This window comes from Cetorhinus maximus, chromosome 7, assembly GCF_964194155.1.
Source record: "Cetorhinus maximus chromosome 7, sCetMax3.hap1.1, whole genome shotgun sequence".
NCBI classification, from domain to species: Eukaryota; Metazoa; Chordata; class Chondrichthyes; order Lamniformes; family Cetorhinidae; genus Cetorhinus; species Cetorhinus maximus.
The window spans coordinates 37,943,533-37,967,853 of record NC_135885.1 but is presented as its reverse complement, the minus strand read 5'-3'; the positions used below and the strand labels follow the sequence as shown (position 1 = coordinate 37,967,853).

General features: G+C 44.0%; 1 protein-coding gene across 1 annotated transcript in view; it reads left to right on the top strand.

The window, feature by feature from the left end:
• LOC144682449 (relaxin receptor 1-like) overlaps positions 1–24,321 on the top strand; it is a 241,886-nt gene that overhangs the window by 154,972 nt on the left and 62,593 nt on the right. The window contains exons 8-11 of the mRNA XM_078544852.1: positions 10,046–10,117; positions 10,858–10,932; positions 12,838–12,909; positions 18,260–18,331. Coding sequence (XP_078400978.1) covers positions 10,046–10,117; positions 10,858–10,932; positions 12,838–12,909; positions 18,260–18,331 — 291 coding nt within the window. The remainder of the gene's footprint in view (positions 1–10,045; positions 10,118–10,857; positions 10,933–12,837; positions 12,910–18,259; positions 18,332–24,321) is intronic.

Genomic DNA, 24,321 nt, shown 5'->3' with positions numbered 1-24,321 from the left:
TATTTCCATTATTTTTAAATGTATTTCCATCCATTATTTTATCTCTACCTTTTAGCCTTTTTTGATTCCTTCACCCCACCCCACCCCCACTAGGGCTATCTGTACCTTGCTTGTCCTGCTTTCTACCCTTAATTAGCACATTCCTCAGATAATATCACCACCTTCAACACCTCTTTGTCCTTTTGTCTGTGACATCTTTTGGTTATCTCCACCTATTACTGGTCCTCTATCCAGCTCTACCCCAACCCCCAAACCAGCTTATATTTCACCTCTTTTCTATTTTTACTTAGTTCTGTTGAAGGATCATTTGGACTCGAAACGTTAACTGTATCCCTCGCCGCAGATGCTGCCAGACCTGCTGAGTTTTTCCAGGTATTTTTGTTTTTATTTTGGATTTCCAGCATCCGCAGTTTTTTGCTTTTATCAAGAGGTTTTTTTTGTCTGAGCTAGATTTTCAATACACACGTTAGGGGTAATTAGTTGATAAGTTAGGTATAATGCCTGACCTTTGGAATTTAAGTATTTATACTTGATTTTCTGCTTCCATATCCAGCAAACTGAAGCACCAAAACATAATGTAAGGTTAACTCATCATACCAATTAATCAGATAAAAACAAAAAACTACTGCGGATGCTGGAAATCCAAAACAAAAACAGAACTACCTGGAAAAACCCAGCAGGTCCGGCAGCATCGGCGGAGAAGAAAAGAGTCGACGCCTCGAGTCCTCATGACCCCCCAACAGGGTCGTGAGGACTCGAGGCATCGACTCTTTTCTTCTCCGCCGATGCTGCCGGACCTGCTGGGTTTTTCCAGGTAGTTCTGTTTTTGTTTTGGATACCAATTAATCAGTGCAGTTAGAAATGAGGCACATCACCTTCATGGACAAGTTTGGCATTATGGGGATAATTTTACAAAATCATATTCCTGGTGCAGAGCTTCATTACAGAGAACACATGTTGGCAATTTGGATGTGAATTGCTGCCCAAATGAATGGAAAATCATAGGGTATGTCCAAACATATTCCTGATGAGCATTCCCAGTAGGCGAAGTTCCTTGCCAGGAGTACTAATTTCTAAAATTACCCCGTACACCAACTATAAACTCTGGTGTGGGTGAGAGGGATAGATAGGGTGGAGGTTAGGGAAGTGATGTCATGCAATGAAATAGACAATAAATGCTGAAAAAGAGAAATTAGATACTTCATGTGACTTTCTGAGAACTAGCATTGCATATTGTAGTTGGCTCGAACCTTGGTACAGTACAGCATGCCTATTGATTTGTTATGAAATGATAAAATGCTGGTATAGCAATATCATAGGATGTTATCCTGTGAAGTATGATGCAATGGCTTGTCCCCTGACCCTAGCTAATTAGAGGGGCTGCTAGTTTCTGGGTGCAGGCTAAAGAAAGGCTGAAGTGCAGGTGTGTTTTCCATATTTTTTGACCTGAAACGTTAACTCTGTTGCTCTTCACAGATAATGCCTGACCTGCTGAGTTTTCCAGCATTTTTTGTTCTTATTCAAATGTGCATCTGTTTTGCAGGCACAAGGCCCAGCCAGAAATGGGTCTGCATCAGAGGGGCTTTTAGGGCTATTTTAATGGCCTAGAACAGGTGCAGCACACTTCAGGGGCAGTAAATCAACATATGAAATTAAAGATATCTCTTCAGGTCCTGATGAATGCAAATATAATTTCAACAGTATAGTGTAAGGGGTTAATGTTATATATGTAAATGGACAGTCTATATCATCAGTGATGTAAGATCACATGACAACAGACTATGCTGATATAGATAGATAGATCTCTCATGCTAAGTCTTCTACTGTGCATAGTTGGTAGGATGTTCAATAAAAGGTAAAATTTACCAACAGCCTTGCCTCCAGCAGCCCCCTATCAACCCTGACCAAGGACAACCTCATCTAAGACCCACAACAATGATAACAGATGGTGACAGAAGACAATAAAGCAACAAGAGCCCAGAGAAGGGAAGGAGCAGCAGGAGAAACAATTGCAGGACAAGGACAGTGTAGGAAAAATGCAAACAGAACTCAAAGAAAGGCTAGAGTGAAGAAAAACCATGGAGAAAATCTTACCCTTACCAAAGTGCTTCAAACACGTGGAAGGCCAAGATCGAGCCGAGAAGTGGCAGTACTGGTGTTGTAGATTTACCAGGTCCAGACCTGCTTTGGGATTAGCAGAGAAACATAGAAAGGAACAGATCAACACCCTTCTCTGTGCCATAGGCAGTAGTGCAGATGACATAATGTTAGACAGGGTATAAATGAAGAGACAGTGACATACAAAGAGGTTATAAAAGCCTTTGATACATGTTTCAGCATTAGAAGGAACACTATCATAGAAAGGGCGAAGTTCAATAGATGTACCCAAAGACCAGGAGAGAACTAAGATCCCTGCATTAATGATTTGTATTGACTCGCTGAGATTTGTGAATATGGAGCCCTGAAAAATCAATTAATTCAGGATCACATTGTTGTAGGAGTCTTAGGGGAGACTTTATCAGATTTTCTACAGTCAAGGGAGGATTTAATGCTATCAATGGCTGTGCAGTTAGCAAGGCAGACAGGAGAGGGAAAGCAAAATTGTGTATTTATTTGAGGTGACAGGGAGATTTCATAGGGAAAAACAACAGGCACAGTGCAATTTATAGGACACAAGTAGCAGTGCACCTACAGAAAAACAGGGAAGCAGTGAAGAGGGTGCTGTAGCTATCATTACTCAGTGTTCTCAATATGGTGGGAAAAGGCTGCACTGGTGCAAAGAATGCCCCGCTCAAAATGCAGAATGCCATTCCTGTAAAAGGAGATGATGTTTAAATCTCTATGCTACGGCAAAAAGCTCCTAAAACAGAAATTTAAGGAGAAACTAATTAAAACATGTAGCATTCAAGAAATTAAAGATGAGAAAAGGCATGAAAAAAGTGCCATTCTTGGGAGAAATCACAGAATCTAACAGGAACTGTTGAAGTACAAGCATTACATTCAACGGACATAAAACCAAATTCAAATTAGATACTGGACCAAGAGTTTCAGCTCTTTCAGACACATAACAGTTGCTAAATCAAGACTCCCTCCACCCATCAACCATACGACTCCATGGTCCAGGAGGCATTCAACTGAAGGTCAAGGGACAGTTGACTGCTGAACTTCAATACAAAGGAAGAGAAATCACAGAAACTTTGTATGTGATCCAAAACCAAGAGTGTTCACTGTTAAGCCAAAAAGCTTGCACAGATCTAAAGTAAACAAATTGGGAAGCAAAGACAAACTGAAAGAATTCAGGACAGAATTTTCAAAATTATTCTGAGGTTTTGAGAAGGCTGAAACAAGTGCTCTGAAACAGTGAACCAGAACCTAATAGAACAATGTAAAATCCTCTAGAAAACCAGGCAGAAAAATTCCCATGAACTGCAGGTGAAGGAAACATAAGTTCTTTACCTGGAAGGGTAGCTTGCAGCAAGCAAGAAACGGATGGACAAACTTGGGCAAGGAAACAACAAACAATAACAATTGAATTGTCATGCATTCCTGTTGAAATTCCTGAACAAGAGGACATAAATTTAATCGAAGTGTGGAATCCTGTACTTCATTGATCATAACGTTTCTAACAGCAACAACACAGGGGCAATAATTAAAGGTTTGACAGCAGGAAAAAAAGCTTGTCTGTCTGCAGTTGGATGCTGTGCATACCTCACGGGTAAAAAGATAAAAGATTGAACTCGTCGAACATTCCCTTGGTGATGATGTTTAATAATTTGTAGCAAAGGGGAAGTCTGATGCAGCCTTCTGGAGCAAATGTTGCAGAGTTGGTGGTAGTGTTCATTTGTCAACATTGTTTTGGAACAGAAGAAATATGAAGCAAATGAAATTGCATTAGAAACAGAGTGAATGTACCCTAGTGTTGCCTTTTGTTAAATGATGTGAGGGGAGTATTTTACAACAAAAAGGTATTATGTGTTAGAAATGTTTATCCGCATAATCATATTACAAAACCCAAACTTCCGCTCTTTATTTGAATTGAAATGACATTTGGATATTGATTTACTAACTTTCAGTAAACTGCAAGTTAAAAGATAGTTTACTTCCATTTTAAAAGTATATTGTGTTGTATATGCAAAATAACTGTAACTAGTCAACAATTAATTGTTTCCTTCATTCACCATAAGTACAAATGAGTGTCTCGATCTTTGGCTCTCACTTTTGAGAAGCAGCAGTATTTGACTGCTTTTAGTGCAACATATTTACCACTCGACAGTTATTTGTGCTTGTGTATTATTTTAACATTTTGGTATTGTGTATTAGAAAAAGGTATTGCAGAACATTTAACACAATTAGGCATTAAATTTTATAACATGGTACATACATAAACTTTTTTTATGATAGATTCACCTTCAATTGATGCAGTGCATAATACTAGTATTGAGATTCTAAGCATATCAATAATCTTTATTGTTCAGCTGTAGATATAGTTTCTTGAGTATCAGTGACTTAGGCCATGATTTTCCGCTCCCTCCCGCGGCAGGCAACAAGTCAGGTGGGAGCAGAAAACATCGCGATAAGATAAAAATCAATTTTACATCGTCGTAAAACCAGTTTGTAATCGCCTGCCTAAGGGATGGTCTCCAGAATCATCCCCCCCCCACCCCCACAACAGGGCTAGGCCAGCATTTATTGCCCATCGATAATTGCCCTTGTTCAGAGGGCATTTTAAGAGTCAACCACATTGCTGTGGGTCTGTAGTCACATGTAGGCGAGACCAGGTAAGGACAGCAGATTTCCTTCCCTAAAAGGCATTAGTGAACCAGATGAGTTTTTACGACAATGGTTTTCATGGGCATCATTAGACTTTTAATTCCAGATTTTTATTGAATTCAAATTCCAGTATCTGCTGTGGTGGGATTCAAACCCAGGTCCCCAGAGAATTACCCTGGGTCTCTGGAATACCAGTCCAGCGATGATACCACTATGCCCCGCGTCCCCAATTAAACTGACATGTTTCACAACAGCATAGAAGCGACGTAGACTTTGTGACCTGCATTTCGCCTGTGACTTCAAGGTTCATTCGCCTACCTTGCATCGCACAGCCCTCGCGGCAACTCAGACTCAGCGCCAGGGATTTCTGCACTCACACAGGGAGAGTCCAAGCTGGGCTGGTAGTGAGACCTCAGCAATACCATCTTCCTACCTGCTACAATGATGCAGTACAAAAGTAAAATGAGGAAATACTCTGCTGGTCAGGACTCTGAGGGCTGACTGGAGGGAAGGTGCATGCACTGGGTGGGGGGGAGGGGGTGGCAATTAAAGGGGCACCCAACTGAACTGTGCATTCCCAAATGAGGAGAGATGTATAGCTGAGACATGTTAGGAGCTTTTCAATGACAATGCACGTTGCATTGCTGGTTTCGTCACCACCTGCCGCAGACCCAGTCTAGCAGCTATGTCCTTTCAGGCTCGGCCAGTAGTGGTGCTACCGCACCTCTTTTGGTGATGGACATCCAAGTCCCCAATCCAAAGTGCATTCTGTGCCCTTGCCTCCCTCATTGCTTCCTCCAAGTGGTGTTGAATTTGGAGAACTGATTCATCATCAAGATGCATGGTAGTCAGCAAGAGGTTTCCTTGCCCATGTTTGACATGATGCCATGAGACTTCATGGAGTCCAGAATCAATGTTAAGGACTCCCAAGGCAACTCCCGCCCGACTGTAAACCACTGTGCTGCCCATATCCAGGGATGACGATGTTGGTGTCTGGGGCATGATCTGAAAAGTATGATTCTGTGAGTATGACTGTCAGGCTGTTGTGTGACTAGTAGTTGACTACAGCTACCTCTACTACAGCTCTTTACACCCTGCTTCCTGTAAGGACTCCATCCCATTCTCTCAGTTCCTTCGCCTCCATCGCATCTGTTCCAGTGATGCCACTTTCCAAAACAGTTCTTCTGACATGTCTTCCTTCTTCCTTAACCGAGGCTTTCCACCCACGGTGGTTGACAGGGCCCTCAACCGTGTCCAGCCCATCTCCCGCACATCCGCCCTCACGCCTTCTCCTCCCTCCCAGAAACATGATAGGGTCCCCCTTGTCCTCACTTATCACCCCACCAGCCTCCGCATTCAAAGGATCATCCTCCGCCATTTCCGCCAACTCCAGCATGATGCCACCACCAAACACATCTTCCCTTCACCCCCCCGGCGGCATTCCGTAGGGATCGTTCCCTCCGGGACACCCTGGTCCACTCCTCCATCACCCCCTACTCCTCAACCCCCACCTATGGCACCTCCCCATGCCCACGCAGAAGATGCAACACCTGCCCCTTCACTTCCTCTCTCCTCACCATCCAAGGGCCCAAATACTCCTTTCAAGTGAAGCAGCATTTCACTTGCACTTCCCTCAATTTAGTCTACTGCATTCGCTGCTCCCAATGTGGTCTCCTCTTCACCTTCCCCTTCGGTCTGTCCGCAAGCATGACCCAGACCTCCTTGTCGCTTGCCATTTCAACACACCACCCTGCTCTCATGCCCACATGTCCGTCCTTGGCCTGCTGCAATGTTCTAGTGAAGCTCAATGAAAACTAGAGGAACAGCACCTCATCTTCCGATTAGGCACTTTACAGCCTTCCGGACTGAATATTGAGTTCAACAACTTCAGATCATGAACTCTCTCCTCCATCCCCACCCTCTTTCTGATCCCCTTTTTTCTAATAATTGTTATATATTTTTTAAATATATTTTTCTTCTCCCACCTATTTCTATTATTATTTTTAAATTTACTTTTAAATTTACTTCCATCCATTGTTTTACCTTTTAGCCTAATTCGATCCCCTCCCCCCACCCCGCCCCATTAGGGCTATCTGTCACTTGCTCATCCTACTTTCTACCCTTAATGTCACCATTAGCACATCCTTTAGCTAATATCACCTGCTACCGTCTACACCCCTTTGACCTTTTGTCAATGATATCTTTGGCAATCTCTCCTTTGCCTCCACCTATCACTGGCCCTCTATCCAGCTCCACCTGTCCCACCCCCTTAAACAGCTTATATTCCACCTCATTTCTATTTCTCTTTAGTTTCGATGAAGAGTCATACGGACTTGAAACGTTAACTCTGTCTTCTTCTCCACAGATGCTGTCAGACCTGCTGAGTTTTTCCAGCTATTTTTGTTTTTGAGTGCAGAGTACATTTACCAGGATGTTGTCTGGCCTGGAGAGTTTTAGTTATGAGGAGAGATTGCATAGACTGGGGTTATTTCCCCTGGAGCAGAGGAGATTGAGGTGTATAAACCTATGCGGGACATAGATAGGGTAGACAGAAAGGAACCTTTCCCCTTGGCAGAGGGATCAGTAACCAGGGGGCATAGATTTAAGGTATGGGGCAGGAGGTTTACAGGGGATGTGATGAGCAACTTTTGCACACAGAGGGTGTTGGGAATGTGGAACTCACTGCCTGAAAGGGTGGCAGACGCAGAAACCCTCATAACATGTAATAAGTATTTGGATGTGCACTTGCAATGCCATGGCATACAAGGCTATGGGCCTAGTGCTGGAAGATGGGATTAGAATAGTCAGGTACGTGTTTGACTCATGCATCCTCGATGGGCCAAAGTGCCTTTTTCTGTGCTGCACACCTCTGACTCTCTCACTCTGTGACCGAGCAATGTTGCAACAATAACTAATTTAACAATCATCAGTGCTATGGCTGTTGGGAGGACATTGCGGATCTCACTGTAGGCCTCAAATAGCTGGCCGTGCCACCCCAGCCTCACCGACACCAGTTGACCTGGGTGCATGGCGCCTCTCCAGCTCAAGGGCCTCCTGCTCGAAGCGGCTTAAAATGAGGAGGTGTGCCTGGCTGCCTCCAGTCCTCACACGCTCCAAGGCATTATGAGCATTCTTCCCCTGAGAAAGAGAGAACACCATTCATTTCGGCAAATTGCACATGGGCTCTGCATGTACACGGGCACCCCAACCACAGTGGGCCATATCAGGCCTCCAGTGCCTCCTCTCCTCGCTACTACTGATCATTCACACAAAGATAGTACGCCTGCTCCCAACCCTCCCAATGGCCCTTGGACACATGCTGCATACATGACTTTAGGAACCACACGGTATTTGCTCCCATAGCAAGGATGTGCAACTACGTGCAGCGTCAAGGGCAGCAGATGGCTCTTGGCCACGAGACCTTAAGGCTCCCCTTCCACAATCTTATCACCCTGAATAGGGCATGTGTTAGAGTTCTGAGTATGCGCCTAGCTGTATCACCTGCAGGTTGCCCCCAGACTAGTGATGTGCGACTAAGAGCAACACATGGTGCGGGGGAGAACTCATCTCCTCATGAACCACTCAGGCTAATCTAAGCATGGGCACTATCTGCTTGCCCACCCAGTGAACGGAAAATGCCCTACATGATTCAATGTAGTCACGACAGTGAGGCTTGTGGTGGGGGTGCTGCAGAGGCTAAGGCTACCTGCTGGGTTAAATGCCCAATGCCAACATGGTACTCACCCTGCCAGAGCGCAACAAGTCGTTGAAACGCTTACGGCACTGGATCCAGGTGCGCCGCACCACGTCGCAGGAGCTCACCACCTCTGCCACCTTCTCCCAGGCACGTTTGGTCATGTGGGGGACTCCTCCTCTCATCCTGGGGGATCAACGCCTCCCGCTATGCTGCCACCTCCTCGAGGAGGGCAGCAAGGCATTCATCTGAAAAACGATGGGCGCATTGACCCCCTGCTGGCCTACTCTGCAGCCTGGCCTGTTCCTCTGCCCTTCCCTCCAGCCTGGCCTACTCACCCGAACCCCTGTGGTGCGTCCTCGAACTGGCCATTGTGAGCAGCCTACAAAAGGCTGCCAAGCCTTCTTTTAAACAGACTGCCAGGTCGCCATTGGACCCGACAGTCTGTGCACGCCCACTGCTGCCCGCACACTCCTGCTACCCACAGGAGTCGGCAAGTACATTGGGCCACCCGCATAAAATTGGCCCGCCCGCGTAAAATGGCGGCGTGGACTCGATCACGGGCGGCAATCGGGTATGCGCCCGCCCCACTCTCCATGTTACACACTATCCTTGGCTGCAAAATATATTGCTGTTTCTTCATAGTGGCTGGATCAAAGTCCCTACTTCATGGAACTGTGGGAATACCTTCACCATATGGAATTCAGCAGTTCAAGAAGCACATCGAAACCACCTTCTCAAGAACAATTAGGGATAGGGAATGTATGCTACCATGAGCAATGCTCACATCCAGTGAATGAATAATAAAAACGGTTCTATTTGGCAGAAGCTTTTCAAAACGTGTATACAAGTTGGTTCTACTCAGAAGAATTGACCCTTCAGATGGACATACACTATTAGAGTAGATTTTATGGATTTGCGCTCCTGCAATCCATGGGACCCAACTTCAGGAAATCACAGGCGTGTTTCCCATCACTTTAATTGTTTTAAATTAATGGACTAAAAAACTGAGGGGGCTCCCTTATTTGCACACAAACCTCTCCAACTGATTTTCCTCTATGCACTGCACTCAAAAATCTGATGCACCCAAGTGCAGTAGCAGGAAGCTCTGCAGCATGGCATTAACTTTTGCCTCAACCCAGCTCAAAAATCCTTTATGTATCCTCTAAAACTTGATTATAGCCACAGTAAGGAAGATGAAAGAGTTCAAAACTCTGGGTCATAAATATAAGATGGTCAATATTAAATCCAACAGGGAATTCAAGAGAAACCTTTTTACCCAGGGCATGGTTAGAATGTAGAACTGACTACCACAAGTAGTTAGGCTGAATGTCAAATGTATATTTAGTGGAAAATAGATAAACACGTGAGAAAGAAGGAATAGGAAGAGAGGACCAGGATTACATGAAGAAGGGAGGGAGGAGGCACATATGGAGCATAATCACCAGAATGAACCAGTTGAGCTGAATTGCCTGTTTCCATGCTATACATTCTATGTCATGCTATGTAATATGCAGCTTAATAAAATCTAAACCTTGCACATTTTGCCTAGCTTGCTTGAAATACTATAATTTTTTTCAGATCTCTTGATGACAACTTAATATCAAAAATCTCACCACGTTTATTTATTGGACTAAAGTCTTTGCTTGTTTTGTAAGTACATTTTTTCACTCTCCCAATTTAGGTAAATATTTTGAGGGTTTTCTTTATGATAATGTGAATTTATTGCAGTTTTTGTTTTGGAGCTCTTGACATCCATTCTTTCTTAAAGGTATTCAGATGGCTGTAACTGATTTACTGATGTCATTGTTCTGAATAAGGCTGGTTTATTTTAACATTTCTCTGTTGTATTTAGCATATATTGCAGAATGCATAATTATAGAAGATGTATAGCTCACATGAAAGAAACACACAGAGTTCAATATTTCTGATGAGCCATTTTGTTTACTCTGTTGGAGTTACTTATTTCACCTTTAAATGACCTGCATGCCACTGTGCCTACAAAATAAATATTCAAACAAACCCTCTAACATTTTGAGAATTGGACCAGTTATCTCTCTCATCTGCTTATACAATGAGAGCCAATTTCAGGGACAGATGTTTCTCACCCAAAGGATGCCTGGGAGACATCTGATCCAATATTGGGTTAGGCCATTTTTCAAGTGTCATTGGCAGCTACCAAAAGAAGGTATTATGTCCCTTACAGTATTGAGCTGAGAAATTTCAGAATTAATATGTCTGCCCTATCTTCAGCACCCATTTCAAACCGAAAAATAAGGATGGATCAAGTGACCTTCCTCATTTGTATTCTTGTGCTACTTCTTTGTTCTGCAAGTGAGAAAATGTTTAGTTTCCTAGCTCAGCATACTGTAGTGAATCTGGTTATTTTTTAGATCCATGGTTAACAATCTACTGGAAAAACTGCCAACAAGATCAATATGTGCTGAAATCCCAAGTGTGTATTGGCTGTGAGTGAATATAATTGCTACTTGTTTAGAAAGTTAGTATGTTTCTTTCTGATATAACTAGCATTTTTAGATCTTTCGGACAATACTTTTTAAAATTCAATGGGCTGAATTTTGCCCTTGACGGGCAGGCGGGCCCGACCAACTCGGCGGTGGGTGGGCAGCAGATCGCCGCTGCCAAAACGGGCCCGCCGCCATTTTAAGTGGGCGGGCCAATTAAGGCCCGCCCAGCGTGACACCCATAGCACTTCCCATGTGGGCGGGGGGGATTCCCCAAATGTGAGATTGCGCTCTTTTGTGCATGCGCACAAAAGAGCACACATCTCCCTGAGGCAAAGTGCTGTGATGGGACGAGATGGGACATGTTAATAAAGTTCACAAAAACTTTATTAAACTTTTTTAAAACACACATGAAACCCCATCCCGCCGGTGGATGAGGTTTCATGTTTTTTCAGAAGACCGCCGGGACTCCTGGTCTGCCCGCCAGCCTTAAGGTTGGACGGGCAGGGCCTTTAATTGTTTTAACTACCCTATCAATAGCCTCAATTGGCTGATTACGCTGACCGCCCGCCTTCCTGAATATTTAAATGGGGCGGGATGATGTCGGGGGTTTCCCCTGAAGTCATCCTGCGTCATTTTTGCGTCTGCGAGCGGGCCCTGCCCCCAGCTCGCCAACGGAAAAATTCAGCCCAATATGTGATGTGGCTGTTGCTGGCTAGGCCAGAAATTATTGCCATTGCTTATTACCATTGAAGAAGTGGTGGTAAGCTGCCTTCTTGAACCTCTGCAGCCCATGTGGTGTAGGTACACCCATAGTGCTGTTAGGGAGCAAGTTCCAGGATTTTGACCCAGTGACAGTGAAGGAATGGCGATATATTTCCAAGCCACAATGGTGAGTGGCTTGGAGGGGAACTTCCAGGTAGAAGTGTTTCCAAGTGCCTGCTGCCTTTGTCCTTCTAGATGATGGTGGTCGTGGGTTTGGAAGATGCTGTCTAAGGGGCCTTGGTGTATTTTTGCAATGTGTCTTGTAGATGGTAACACTACTGCCACTGTGCGTCGGTGGTGGAGGGAGTAAATGTTTGTGGATGGGATGCCAATAAAACAGGCTGCTTTGTCCTGGATGGTATCAAGCTTCTTGAGTGTTGGAGCTGCATTTCCCCAGGCAAGTGGAGAATTCCATCAAACTCCTGACTTGTGCCTTGTAGATGATGGACAGGCTTTGGGGAGTCAGGAGGTGAGTTAGTTTCTGCAGAATTCCCAACCTCTGGCCTGCTCTTGTAGCCACAGTATTTATATGGCTAGTCAAATTCAGTTTCTGGTCAATGGTAATCCCAGGATGTTGATAGCAGGGGATCCAATGATGGAAATGCCATTGAATGTCAAAGGGCAATAGTTAGATTCTCTCTTGTTGGAGATGGCCAATGCCTGGTACTTCTGTGGCATGAATGTTACTTGCCACTCGACAGCCCAAGCCTGGTTATTGTCCAGGTCTTGCTGCATTTGGACATGTACTGCTTTAGTATCTGAGGAGTCGTGAATGGTGCTGAACACTGTACAATCATCAGCGAACATCCCCACTTCTGACCTTATAATAGGAGGAAGGTAATTGATGAAGCAGCTGAACAAAGTGGGCCCTGATGAACTCCTGCAGTGATGTCCTGGAACTAAGATGATTGACCTCCAACAACCACAACCATCTTCCTTTGTGCTAGATATGATTCCAATTGCAGAGACATTTTCCCCTGACTCCCTTGACTCCAGATTTGCTAGCGCTGCTTGATGCCACACTGGGTTAAATGCGGCCTTGATGTCAAGGGCATACACCACTATTTTCTAAACATTTATTGTGGTCCAATTAATCCTATTATATCTGTGCTAAAATGTTTTTGATTCCAACTTTTTTTTTAGAGATTTTGACAATAATCGCATCAAGTCCTTAGATTATTCAACTTTCCTGAAATGTGATAAACTGATTGTGCTGTAAGTATATTTATGCAGATGTATCTATTTGTAAGCTAAAACAGTGGAAGAAATAGTAAAGTCCACTCATCCACTTTATTATTTGCTGGTGCTATTATAGGAATTAGGATGAGAATATCTGAGAGTTCACTGGCAGAGCTGTTGATTTACAGTGACTGAACAATTCAAATTATTTTTATTACATGGCGTACTGGGATTTTTAGCCAGTACTTTTGGCATTACATTCTGCAATTCTGTCCATTAATAATTCAGAATACTGGCTTTTCCTGACTATATAAATCAAATTAAATATTTATTACATAGGACTGTGAGATTTGATGGACATTTATCTGGTATTTTCGAGATTATATTCCATTCATTTTTCATTGAAAATGGCAAATCAATGTCTTTGAACATAATCAATGGTATTTCACACATATTTGATGGTGGAATGTGTCTTTTTCAGATCTCTTTTTAAGATTGTTCATGGTATGATTTTTGAGGACAGTGATTTCATCCTTGTTCTACCATTTCAATATTTCAGTCATCACAACCATGCTGACATTCCTGAAAGGGAAAATAGCAGTTAAATGCAAATTCAATACATGGTGCAGAAGTTTAAGGATGTTAGGTTATATGCCAAACCATAGATTCTAGCACAAAAAATTAAAATGAACAAATAAATACAAAATCTGACAATTAGGTAGAAGTTCGTAAAGAAAAGTAATTTTATTCTCTCATGATCTCAGAGGTGCAACAGCTGTGGGAATCTCATTGGACAGCCAATTCATATGGGGCATAAGCTTGGTTCATTCATGTAGCTTAACAAAGTTAAAAGGAAATGTTGCTAAATCTCTCACTTTAATCTATCCTGCCAGGTGAGGGAGCCATGTGACTTAGGAGTACTTGCCCTTACCAGAAAGAAAAAAACAGTTCGGACCAGCACTCTTATTTCCCAGTTTTTACTGTTTTTTGCCTTCTGGGTAGGCTGACATGTACCCTTTTTCTTTACAATTCCTGTCTTGTTTTGTCTTTACAATTCTTGTCTTACCCATTTTTCACCTCCCACCTGGTTGGGAAGTGAAGTGGTGTCGAAATAAGCTTGCTGGGTTGCTGCAGTACATCCGAAAGGTAATACATACTGCAATCACAGTGCATCATTGTGAAGGAGGTGGGTATTGATTTCAGTGGCAACAACATTAATCAAATGAACCATTCTGTCCTGGATGGCCTCCTTGAGTGTAGATGAAAACAAAAAGTGCCAGAAAAACTCAGCAGGTCTCACAGCATCTGTAGAGAGAGAGACAGAGATAACGTTTTGAGTCCATATGACTCTTCTTCAGATCTAAAGGGAGATAGAGATGTGGTGAAATATATACTGATTAAGGGGTGTGGAACCAGTGAAGCTGGATAGAAGGCCAGCGATAGGTGGAGGCAAAGGAGAAATGGCAAAAGGTGTCATAAACCATAATACCAAAGAGTAGTTAATGGTGCTGGTACTGGCTAAATGAGGTGCTAATGGTGACATTAAGAAAGCAAAATGTGATAATGGCAGGACCAGGGTAAGCATTCTGGAAAGTGACAGATGGCCCTAGCGGGGGTGGGGTGGTGGGAGGGGACAGTGGTGGGAAAAAAGGTTGAAAATAAGCTAAAAGCTGGGGATAAAACAATGATTGAAAATGGAAATTAGTTTTTAAAATAATAATAATGAAAATAAGTGGGGAAAAAATTAATAATTTTTTTAAAAATTAAAATGAATATGGAAAAAAGGGGGATGGAAAAAGGAGGGGTGGGGATGGAGGATAGAGTTCATGGTCTGAAGTTGTTGAACTCAATGTTAAGTCTGGAAGGCTGTAAAGTGCCTAATCAGAAGATGAGGTGCTGTTCCTCCAGTTTGCGTTGAGCTTCACTGGAACATTGCAGCAGGCCAAGGACAGACATATGGGCATGAGAGCAGGATGGGGTGTTGAAATGGCAAGCGACAGGAAGGTCTGGGTCATGCTTGTGGACAGACCAAAGGTGTTCGCAAAGCAGTCACCCAATTCTGTGTTTGGTCTCTCCAGAGTAAAGGAGACCACATTGGGAGCAGCGAATGCAGTAGGCCAAATTGAGGGAAGTGCAAGTGAAATGCTGCTTCACTTGAAAGGAGTGTTTGGGCCCTTGGACGGTGAGGAGGGAAGTAAAGGGGCAGGTGTTGCACCTTCTGCGATTGCATGGGAAGGTGCTGTGGGAGGGGGTTGAGGTGTTGGGGGTGATGGAGGAGTGGACCGGCGGGGGGTGGGGGGGGGTGGGTGGGGGGTGGAGAAGGGAAGATGCATTTGGTGATGGCATCATGTTGGAGTTGGCATAAATGGCGGAGGATGATCCTTTGAATATGGAGGCTGGTGGGGTGAAAAATGAGGACAAGGGGGACCCTATCATGGTTCTGGGAAGGAGTGAGGGCAGAGGTGTGGGAAATGGGTTGGACATGGTTGAGGGCCCTATCAACCACTGTGGGTGGGAAACCTCGGTTAAGGAAGAAGGAAGACATGTAAGAAGCACTGTTTTGAAAAGTGGCATCATCAGAACAGATGCGCCAGAGGCGAAGGAACTGAGAGAATGGGATAGAGTCCTTACAGGAGTCAGGGTGTGAGGAGCTGTAGTCGAGGTAGCTGTGGGAGTCGGTGGGCTCGTAATGAATATTGGTGGACACTATCGCCAGAAAATGGTGGGGTGAAAAGTGAGGACAAGGGTGAGGGTGAGGACATGTTGTCTGAAGTTCTGCTGAAGGCTGGTATGGGCTGCTTCATTATCAGAGAAATTGTAATTGGAGCTGAATTCTAAATTATAAGACAATCATCAGTGAATAAACCTTACTCATAATCTTATTCCTCTCTGAAGAAAAGTCATTGATGAAGTAGCTGAAGGTGCTTGGTTGAAGAACACTCCACTGGGGAATGCCTGCAATCATGTAATAAAGCAGAATATGCTGGAAATACTGAGCAGTGTGCCAGAATCTCTGGAGACAGACTCACAGTTAACATTTTAGGTTGATAACCTATTTTATTTCAGGTTTCCAGCATTTACATAGTTTTACTTATGCAATTATGTCCTGAAGTTGCAATGACTGACCTCCAACAGCCATGACCATCTTCCAATCTATCAAGCATGGTTCCTCACCAAATGTTTCTTGGTGCTATTTTAGGTAAGATATTGTCTTGAGAGTAGTTACTCTCATCCATTATCTGGGATGCAGCTGTTGTGTCCATGTCTGGATCTTTATCCCTTCACGGGATGTGGGTGCCATTGGCTAGGCTAGCATTTATTGCTCATCCCTGATTGCCTTTGAGAAGGTGCTGGTGAACTGCTTTCTTGAACTGCTGCAGTCTATGTGGTATAGGTACACCCACAGTGCTGTTGGGGAGGGAGTTTCAGGATTTTGATCCAGCCACAGTGAAGGAATAGTCTTAGGTTGTTGTAGTTCAGGAACAGAACTCGTTCCAAGTCAGGTCTGTGAGTGGCTTGGAGGGGAACATGCAGGTGGTGGTGTTCCCATGTATCTGCTGCCCTTGTCCTTCTAGGTGTCAGAAATCACAGGCTTGGAAGGTGCTATTAAGGGTGCAATGAACTTAGCAGCTGAGTGGTTCAGGTAGAACCCAAACTGAGCATTAATGAGTAGCTTATGAGAGAGTAGGTGTTGTTTAGTGGTGTCATTGATGACCCTTCCATCACTTTTACTGATGATAAAGAAAATGCTGATTGGGTAGTAATTGTGAGGTTAGATTTATCAGGAATTTTTTAATAGGGCATACCAAGGCAATCACCTGCCTGACCCAGTATCATAGCTGTGCTGGAACAGTGTAGCCAGAGGAGCAGATAGTTCAGGTAAACAAATATTCAGCATATCTCCAGGATGTTGTTAAGATTTTTACTGTGTCTAATGTACTCAGCCATTTCTTAATAACACAGAGTAAACAGAATTGACTGGACATTGAGGGAGGGGAACACGGGAGGAGGACAAGTAGGGTCATCCACTCTGCTTTTTTTCCTCGTCTCTTCTACTCACTTGCTAGGCTGAATCATAGTTAAAGATAAGGATACTCATGGAGACTTCAGCTCCAGTTAATTGTTTGACATTCCATCACCATTCTCAGTTGTAGGACTGGAAAGTTTTACTCTGATCTTTTTCATTATTGAACAACTTGGCACTCATTACACTGCTGTTTTTGGCGTTTGGCATGTGAAAGTCCTCTGTTATAGCTCCACTAAGATTGATACTATTAGGTCACTGCTACCAGTCCGACAAGTCTGTTTTAAGCAGGTGGGTTGGTGAGGGTTAGGATTAGGGGAAAAGTGGGTTACTTTCTTATGTTGGTTCCTCACCACTTGATGCAGACCCATTCTGATGGTTATGTCCTTTTAGGAATTGGTCAGTGATGGCATTAACAAACCACTGTTTAGCTGGACATTAAAATCACCCACCCATAATATATTTTGTGCCCTTGCATCCTTCAACATGGATGAGTACTGAATCATCAGGTGAGGGCTGTGGTGGGTGGAAAACAGGAGGCAGCTAGGAGAGCAGGAAGAATGGAGTTTCCAGGTGACAAAGACATGGATGAGAATTTCAGTGACAGCTGGGCTGAAGCAGGTGCAGATGTCGTGCAAATGGAAATAGGTGTTTTTTTTTGTCTTGGAGAGCAAATGAGGTTGGACACTTAGAACCGAATTTTCACTCCAGAATTGGGAGTGCAGTCAGGAAAATTCCTGACTCCGCAAACCAGACTTGGGAGAAAGTTTCCCGAACAGTTGGGTTTTCATTCCGGCTGGACGGGTGCTAACTGGAGTTCGGCTCACCGCCCCAAAAAAGAGTTTGGAGGCAGCCACAGGTGCTGCCGACTGCTGAGTTTCGCTGGTTAAAAGGCTGGCCTTGGTGCTCTGGGACTTCATCCCAGTTGTAACAAAAGCAGTAAAACCAAAAACAGCCCTTAAGCCCTCACCCTTCACACTTCCTCAACGCACACACATTCCCCATGCTCCATCCATGCCAACTCATGCCGCTTCACGCTACTCACCCACCACAACCTCATGGCCCCTCTTATCCTCCATGCCAACCCATGACCCCCCCCACTCATCCCCATAGACCTTTGTAGACTCTATACTAACTTAGTGCCAACTCATGCCAACCCATGCCCCCGAATCATCACCCTTTGCCCTTATACACTCCATGTCAACTCACCCAGTATCCCATAAGGGGAGACCTCAGGTGCCATGGTGAGATGAAATAAAATAAATTCCTGAGTATCTATTACAGACTTCACCAATAGAGTTTCAGGATAAACATATCAATTTGAATTAACAGAAATACAGTTGTGATTTTTTTCATTGATAGGTACATTCAACAGAATGAAATTGCGACCATTTCAGAAAAGACATTTGCTCCACTACATAAGTTGATAGAACTGTAAGTTTGCATGCTTTCTAATATCACCTATGCAACTTTGCCTTTTCTGATGTGTGTGTATATAAACATTCCTAACTTTTGAAATACCAGCTGAAGTATCTAGCTTTTACTCTCGGTGGTAATGCCAGCATGCTTCTTATTTATCAAAGCTAAAAAAAGACTTTTTCCCATCAGTAAAGTGATTTACCCTAGATAATAAGATAAAGGTAGGATAGAACAATCAGGAATAGGTGAACAGTCACAGCACTACATTTATTACTTACATAGACTTTATTTCCTGTCATTACTGCTGAATTTCTGACCTAAATATCATTTATTGATGGTATGTGAATAGGCCAATTTGGCCAACTTCAGGAGAAAATAGGCCAAATGGTAGGTAAGCACACTTATGGCCATTGCTGGAAAGTCTAGCATTGCATCTCAAAATGTTCACCTCAAAAATACCAGATATTTGATCAATTTTGAAATACAATCTAGTCCATGAACATTTTCAATGCCTGCAGGTGATTTATCTGTCGGTTGATTGCCACCTTTGTAACTTAAAGCCTTTTAGCAGACACAAAGTCACACACAAAGATTTCAGTTACCATCGTGCAGTGCAAGGGATTTAATTTCATTATGCTTTCTGCTCTTAATTTGGTATGAATTTTCTAAAATCCTAGTGTTTCCAAAATCTGTATCAGCGCTTGGAAAATAAGCTCTTCATATATGTGTGCATAAACATTGTCATGCCCTGTAAAGAAATCATATTCTTAACTGTCAAGATATGGTCAACGTAAACTTTTTGAAATTAACTTTAAAAAAAGGTGTTCAAAATGCTGCCCAAGATGGCCATCAAGAGTCAAGTGACCTTTGTGATTTCCAGATAGACAGAGGATTAATTCATGTCTGCATATGCTTCTAGAAAATTCTTCAAATGTAAATGACCACAGGTGGAATGTCCTCCTTTGAATGGATATACCAAGATCAGCACCATGGAATTTACACCTTCTATTGTTTATGGGCTTATCCAAAACTCACAATCAATGGACTTCCAGAGCCATAGTCTCCAAGCTCAATACTTAACAAAAGAGAGCTACAGAAGCCAGTTAATCATAAGTAGGTGTGACTAGGCCATCCATTTTCTCAACGTGTAACAATGGGTTCGGACTTCCAAACCATCCTGGGTGGACAATAGAAGTATGGATCATGTGATCTTCAGATAACAAATCCTTTACTCCAAGCAGAAGAACCAGGAGAACAGAATTACCTAACAATCAGTCAACTCAGGCAATGTGAGGGGAACTACTTTGTTTTAACCTGCCAAGATTTACCTCCACAGAAACTCAGCCATGGCCTGGTCTGAAATCCAGAGACCTCCAACTTGCATTCATCTCCAAAGAACCATGAGAAAGAACCCATCCCACACCATGTACACCTTAAAGGGCTCAATCTGGACATGATTTGTTTCTTGTATTACATTAATAATATAGCTGCATACTTAATTCTCTGGAATCCACCTTTACGTGTGTGTGCGTGTATGTTTGTGTTTGTGTGCCTGTGTGCGTGAGGGAGTGAGTGTTTTTTTTATTGTGATTTCATTTCAGGGTGTTGTGTGAATAAACACTATCTTTTCTTCTGATTTAAACTTATCCGGAAACCTGCTTCATGTCTATTGCTAAAATTCACAGCACTAAATCACAACATGGGGAGATGGTGGTGTAGTGGTAATGTCACTGGACTAGTAATGTTAGAGGCATTGGTTCAAATCCCACCATGGCAGCTAGTGGAATTTGAATTCAATTAATAAATCTTACTCCTGCCAGACACACATCTTGTTGTGGATACCCAAGAGGTAAGGGAAAAGGTATCCTGCCCATCCATAACAACAAGTAATGCATGTAAAAGAAAATAAGGATTAGGTGCCCCTTGAGCCTGCAATCATGGCTAAACATCAATTTCATTTTCCCACCCTATGCCCATATTCCTTGATTCCCTTAATGCCCCAAAATCTGATTTTTTTTAATGGCGGTGGGAATTGTATCTTTCATTTGTCTTTCATTTTTAACTCAAATTACCAGAGAAATAATTAATGAACCATTCAAAAATGCCTAAGTTGAATAAGGTTGTTTAATGAGGAAAAAGACCTGGCAATACAGTGCCCTTCTTAGTCTACCTGACTATTTAATACCCTCCTTAGTCTAATCTCCCCTTAGCAATGTAGATGCCCTAGAACACAATGACCAACTATGTTCTAAGTACATGGTTGTAATATCACCCCAACTCCTGTAAATTGCAGCTCTCTCCTTCTGAAGATAGGTTGTGTTCCCTCCTTGTTAACTGCAGCTCTCCTTCCAACTCCTTGGGCAGAATCCAATGCTGCTCCCAAGAGTAGGAAAAGAGGCGGGAGGGGAACTTAATTGTACGGAGGCGGAAAGTCAGTTTTCCAATGGTGGGATTAAAGGTGCCTAATAAGCCGTCAGTAGATTGGACGTGTATCAGGTTTCCCGCTGGCAAGTGACAGAAACCTGTTTTTGATGTAATAGTATGCCATACACACTCATTAAAGCACATGCTCACCAGATTAAATGGTACCTTTGCAATTAAGTCAGCAGCAAATGAGAAACATGTACCTTCAGATTCACAACTGGTTAAAGGTGACGTGCAGCAGGCAAGGTAGTCTTTGAGGTGGATTTTGTGAGTGGGAACAGCTTTTCTTGTATGAGAAGCTTGGATGGATTGGGGAGAGGAGCTAGGTTGAGCTGGTACATTGAGCTTGGGTGCCAACTGTCCAGGGAGATCGGGTCATGGCTCACCATGGAAAGGAGGGTGAGATATGGTGGGCCTAAGAGGGGTTGTGGGAAACAAAGGGAGAAAGCTGGACAACACAAAGAGTGTAAATCTATACCAACAGATCAAGCATGACAGAGAGGAGATCAAGGGTAATTGAGGGCAGGTCAATGGTGAGGTTGGGCAAGTCAAGGGTAATGGTGGGCAGGACAAGGGTGTTAGAGGGTGGGTCAAGGATGATGGTTGGCAGGTTGTTAGTGATAGGGCGCAGCTCCAGTTTGTCAGACAGTTGATGCTCCAGGTTCACCGAAGGCAGGGCAAGAGTGATGGAGGAAGGATGAGGCTGATGGAAGGAAGGTCAAAGGTGACTGGGGGAGGGTGCAGCATGGTGGCTTGCAGCTCCAGGGTCAATTGGAAGTGTTCTGAGTTACAGGTGCAATATCAGGAAAAGGAGACCAGGTCAAGAATGGAGGTGGCCACAGTGGAGTGGGTGGAGACCAGGATGTGGTCAGTGCAAAGCAATGGGCTTCCCATTGGACCATGGTCCTCAAGTAAGGAAGGGTGACCAAATAGACTGTGTTGACCAAATCTTTGCCCGCCTTCTGTACGTAGTTCATTCCAGGCAAACAGGCTGGATCTTGTGTGCCTAATATTTCTTGATGCTGTGGCAGAGGAACTGGCAAGGGATGGCCCAGGAACATGTGTAATGGTCAGAAGGACAACAAGCGATGGCAGCAGAGTGTCAGGCAGTTCAAGATGCAGGAAACCAGGGGCCGTTGCAATGCCAAGCAATGGCACGTAACTGAATATACCAAATGTGGAGTAACAAACTGCAAATCTCAGAAAGGCAAGGTTAAAGATGGGTAAGGATGCCCCAGAAGTCTGTCATTGGCCTATGTCAGCTCCTGTATGGCCCCGTGAATGGGAGGGAATCCAATGCCAGTAGCCTTAAAAGTCACTGCAGCCTTGAATTTCTACACCACTGGGTCATTTCAGAGCTTCATGGGGAGTATGTGTAGCATCTCCCAGTCAGCCACACGCAAATGCATAAGGGAGTTCATCAATGCAATGTTAAAAAGGGTCAATGATTTTGTGAAATTCACCACAAGCCCCGAGAGCTAGGCAGCCAGAGCTGTTGGATTCGGCTCCATAGCTAGATTTCTCCAAGTACAAGGAGCAATTGATTGCACACGTTTGACACAGAGCTCCCTGGGAACAGCTAGCAGGATTCATAAACAGAAAGGGGTTTCATTCATCAATGTGTGGCTGGTGTTGACCTTGGTGCTTTGACATGCCGGCGCTATCACCCCAGACTGAAGCTGGACAGACTCCTCCATCGTGCCTTGCAATCTGAGGAGTGCAGCGGACATCCCTTCCTGATTTTCCAAAGCTTTCCTTTGCAGCTCCAACAACTGAAGTATGATCAAGTTGAGTGGCTCCTCATCTGACTCGGACTCAGCAGATTTCTGGCCTCCAGCAGTCCTCCAAGTGCCGGAAGCCTGGGAAGTCCCTGCCGTTGCTCTGCTGTGGATCAAACAGTGCAATGTGCTCACCAGATTGTGACCCCAAGCCTACTCTAGAGCTAGGTCCTACCGAGGTGTGTGTCTCTGTACTGGTGGAGGATGTGGGTGAGCACTGTGATGGGCCTTCGAGGAGGGTGCCTTAAAGGGTTTTGCTGTCCATTTAGATAATAAGCAATCCTTCTATCTGCCCAGACTCTTATAAAAGGATTGTGAGTGAGTTTGTTTACACAGGTGCAGAGAAGTGTTGACTTTGCTTGATTGACAGCTCTATGAGGTTATAATTCACTATTTATTCTGTGATCATTTTTGTCAATGGCTCAATGGTTATTTGCACAAGGTTAAGAGATGTCAAGTGCTTAAAGTTTCTGTCCATGATACTTTGTCTGTTTGACTGACACTTCTATAGGGTTATAGGAATACCAGTTTTTTTTCAAAAAATTATGAATCGGTGTTTTTTCTAAACAGTTTCACACATGCCATTGTTACTATAGGGCTTATTGGTTCTGTATATGATGTATACTGGTGAATTTTTTTAACTCATTCATGTGATGAGAGAGTTGCTGGCTAGGCCAGCATTTATTGCCCGTCCCTAATCGCCCTTCAGAAGATAGTAGTGAACTGCCTTCCTGAACCACTGCAGTCCATGTGGTATAGGTACACCCACAGTGCTGCCAGGGAGGGAGTTCCAGGATTTTGACCCAACGACAGTGAAGGGACAGCAATATATTTCCAAACTTCCAGGGGTGGCGTTATCATCTGTCTGCTACCCTTGTCCTTCTAGATCATAATGGCCATGGGTTTTGAATGTGCTTTCTAAGGAAGCTTGGTGAATTCCTGCAGTGCATCATGTAGATGGTACACACTGCTGCTACTGTGCGTAAGTGGTGAAGGGAGTGAATGTTTGTGAATGGGGTGCCAATCAAGTGGGCTACTTTGGATGGTGTCAAGCTTCTTGAGTGTTGTTGGAACGGACATAGAAGAGCCATGAGTTGACATGGAGGTTATGATGGGCCATGGGGGTTGGGTGGGAGGGCATAAGTTGGCATAGAGGAGGCCTGGGGGGGCATGGGTAAGGCCTTTTAAACTTACCTTTCAAAAGGTTCCCGAATCCATATAATGGTTCACAATTCCTCTGGGGGGCCATGAGCCATGAGTCATGGAGAAGCTGACCCAACTCCACAAAATTTTCAGGCGTCGAGGAGATGTGAACCACCGCAATGGAGCTGACCAGGCCAGGAGTGCAGGGTGAGGGCTCACTACCCACACCCTTAGCCCATGCATGTGAAAATTAGGAATTGCAGGAAATTCAGGACTGCGGGCAGAAATCCCGCAATCAGGTCCCACCCACCATTTTTAAATGACTCTGGAATCCTTCCAACTCCACAAAAATCCAGCCCAAAGTATTTTAGTTACAGAAAAGTCAAATACATCTTCAGGGGCAGAATTTTTAGGTCAGCATGCAGGCGCACGCCTGACCCAATCAGACACGAAATCGCACATGATGACGTCAGCCGAGTGCCCCAACATCATCCCACACTCGCGCGATATGCGCCAAGTACTGGTAAATGGGATTAGGTAAGTAGATCAGGTGTTTCTCACGTATCAGTGCAGACTCGATGGGCCGAAGGGCCTCTTCTGTACTCTATGATTCTGTGACATTTCGGTCAGCAGGCGTGCGCAAAAGTCGGAAGTGTGCCT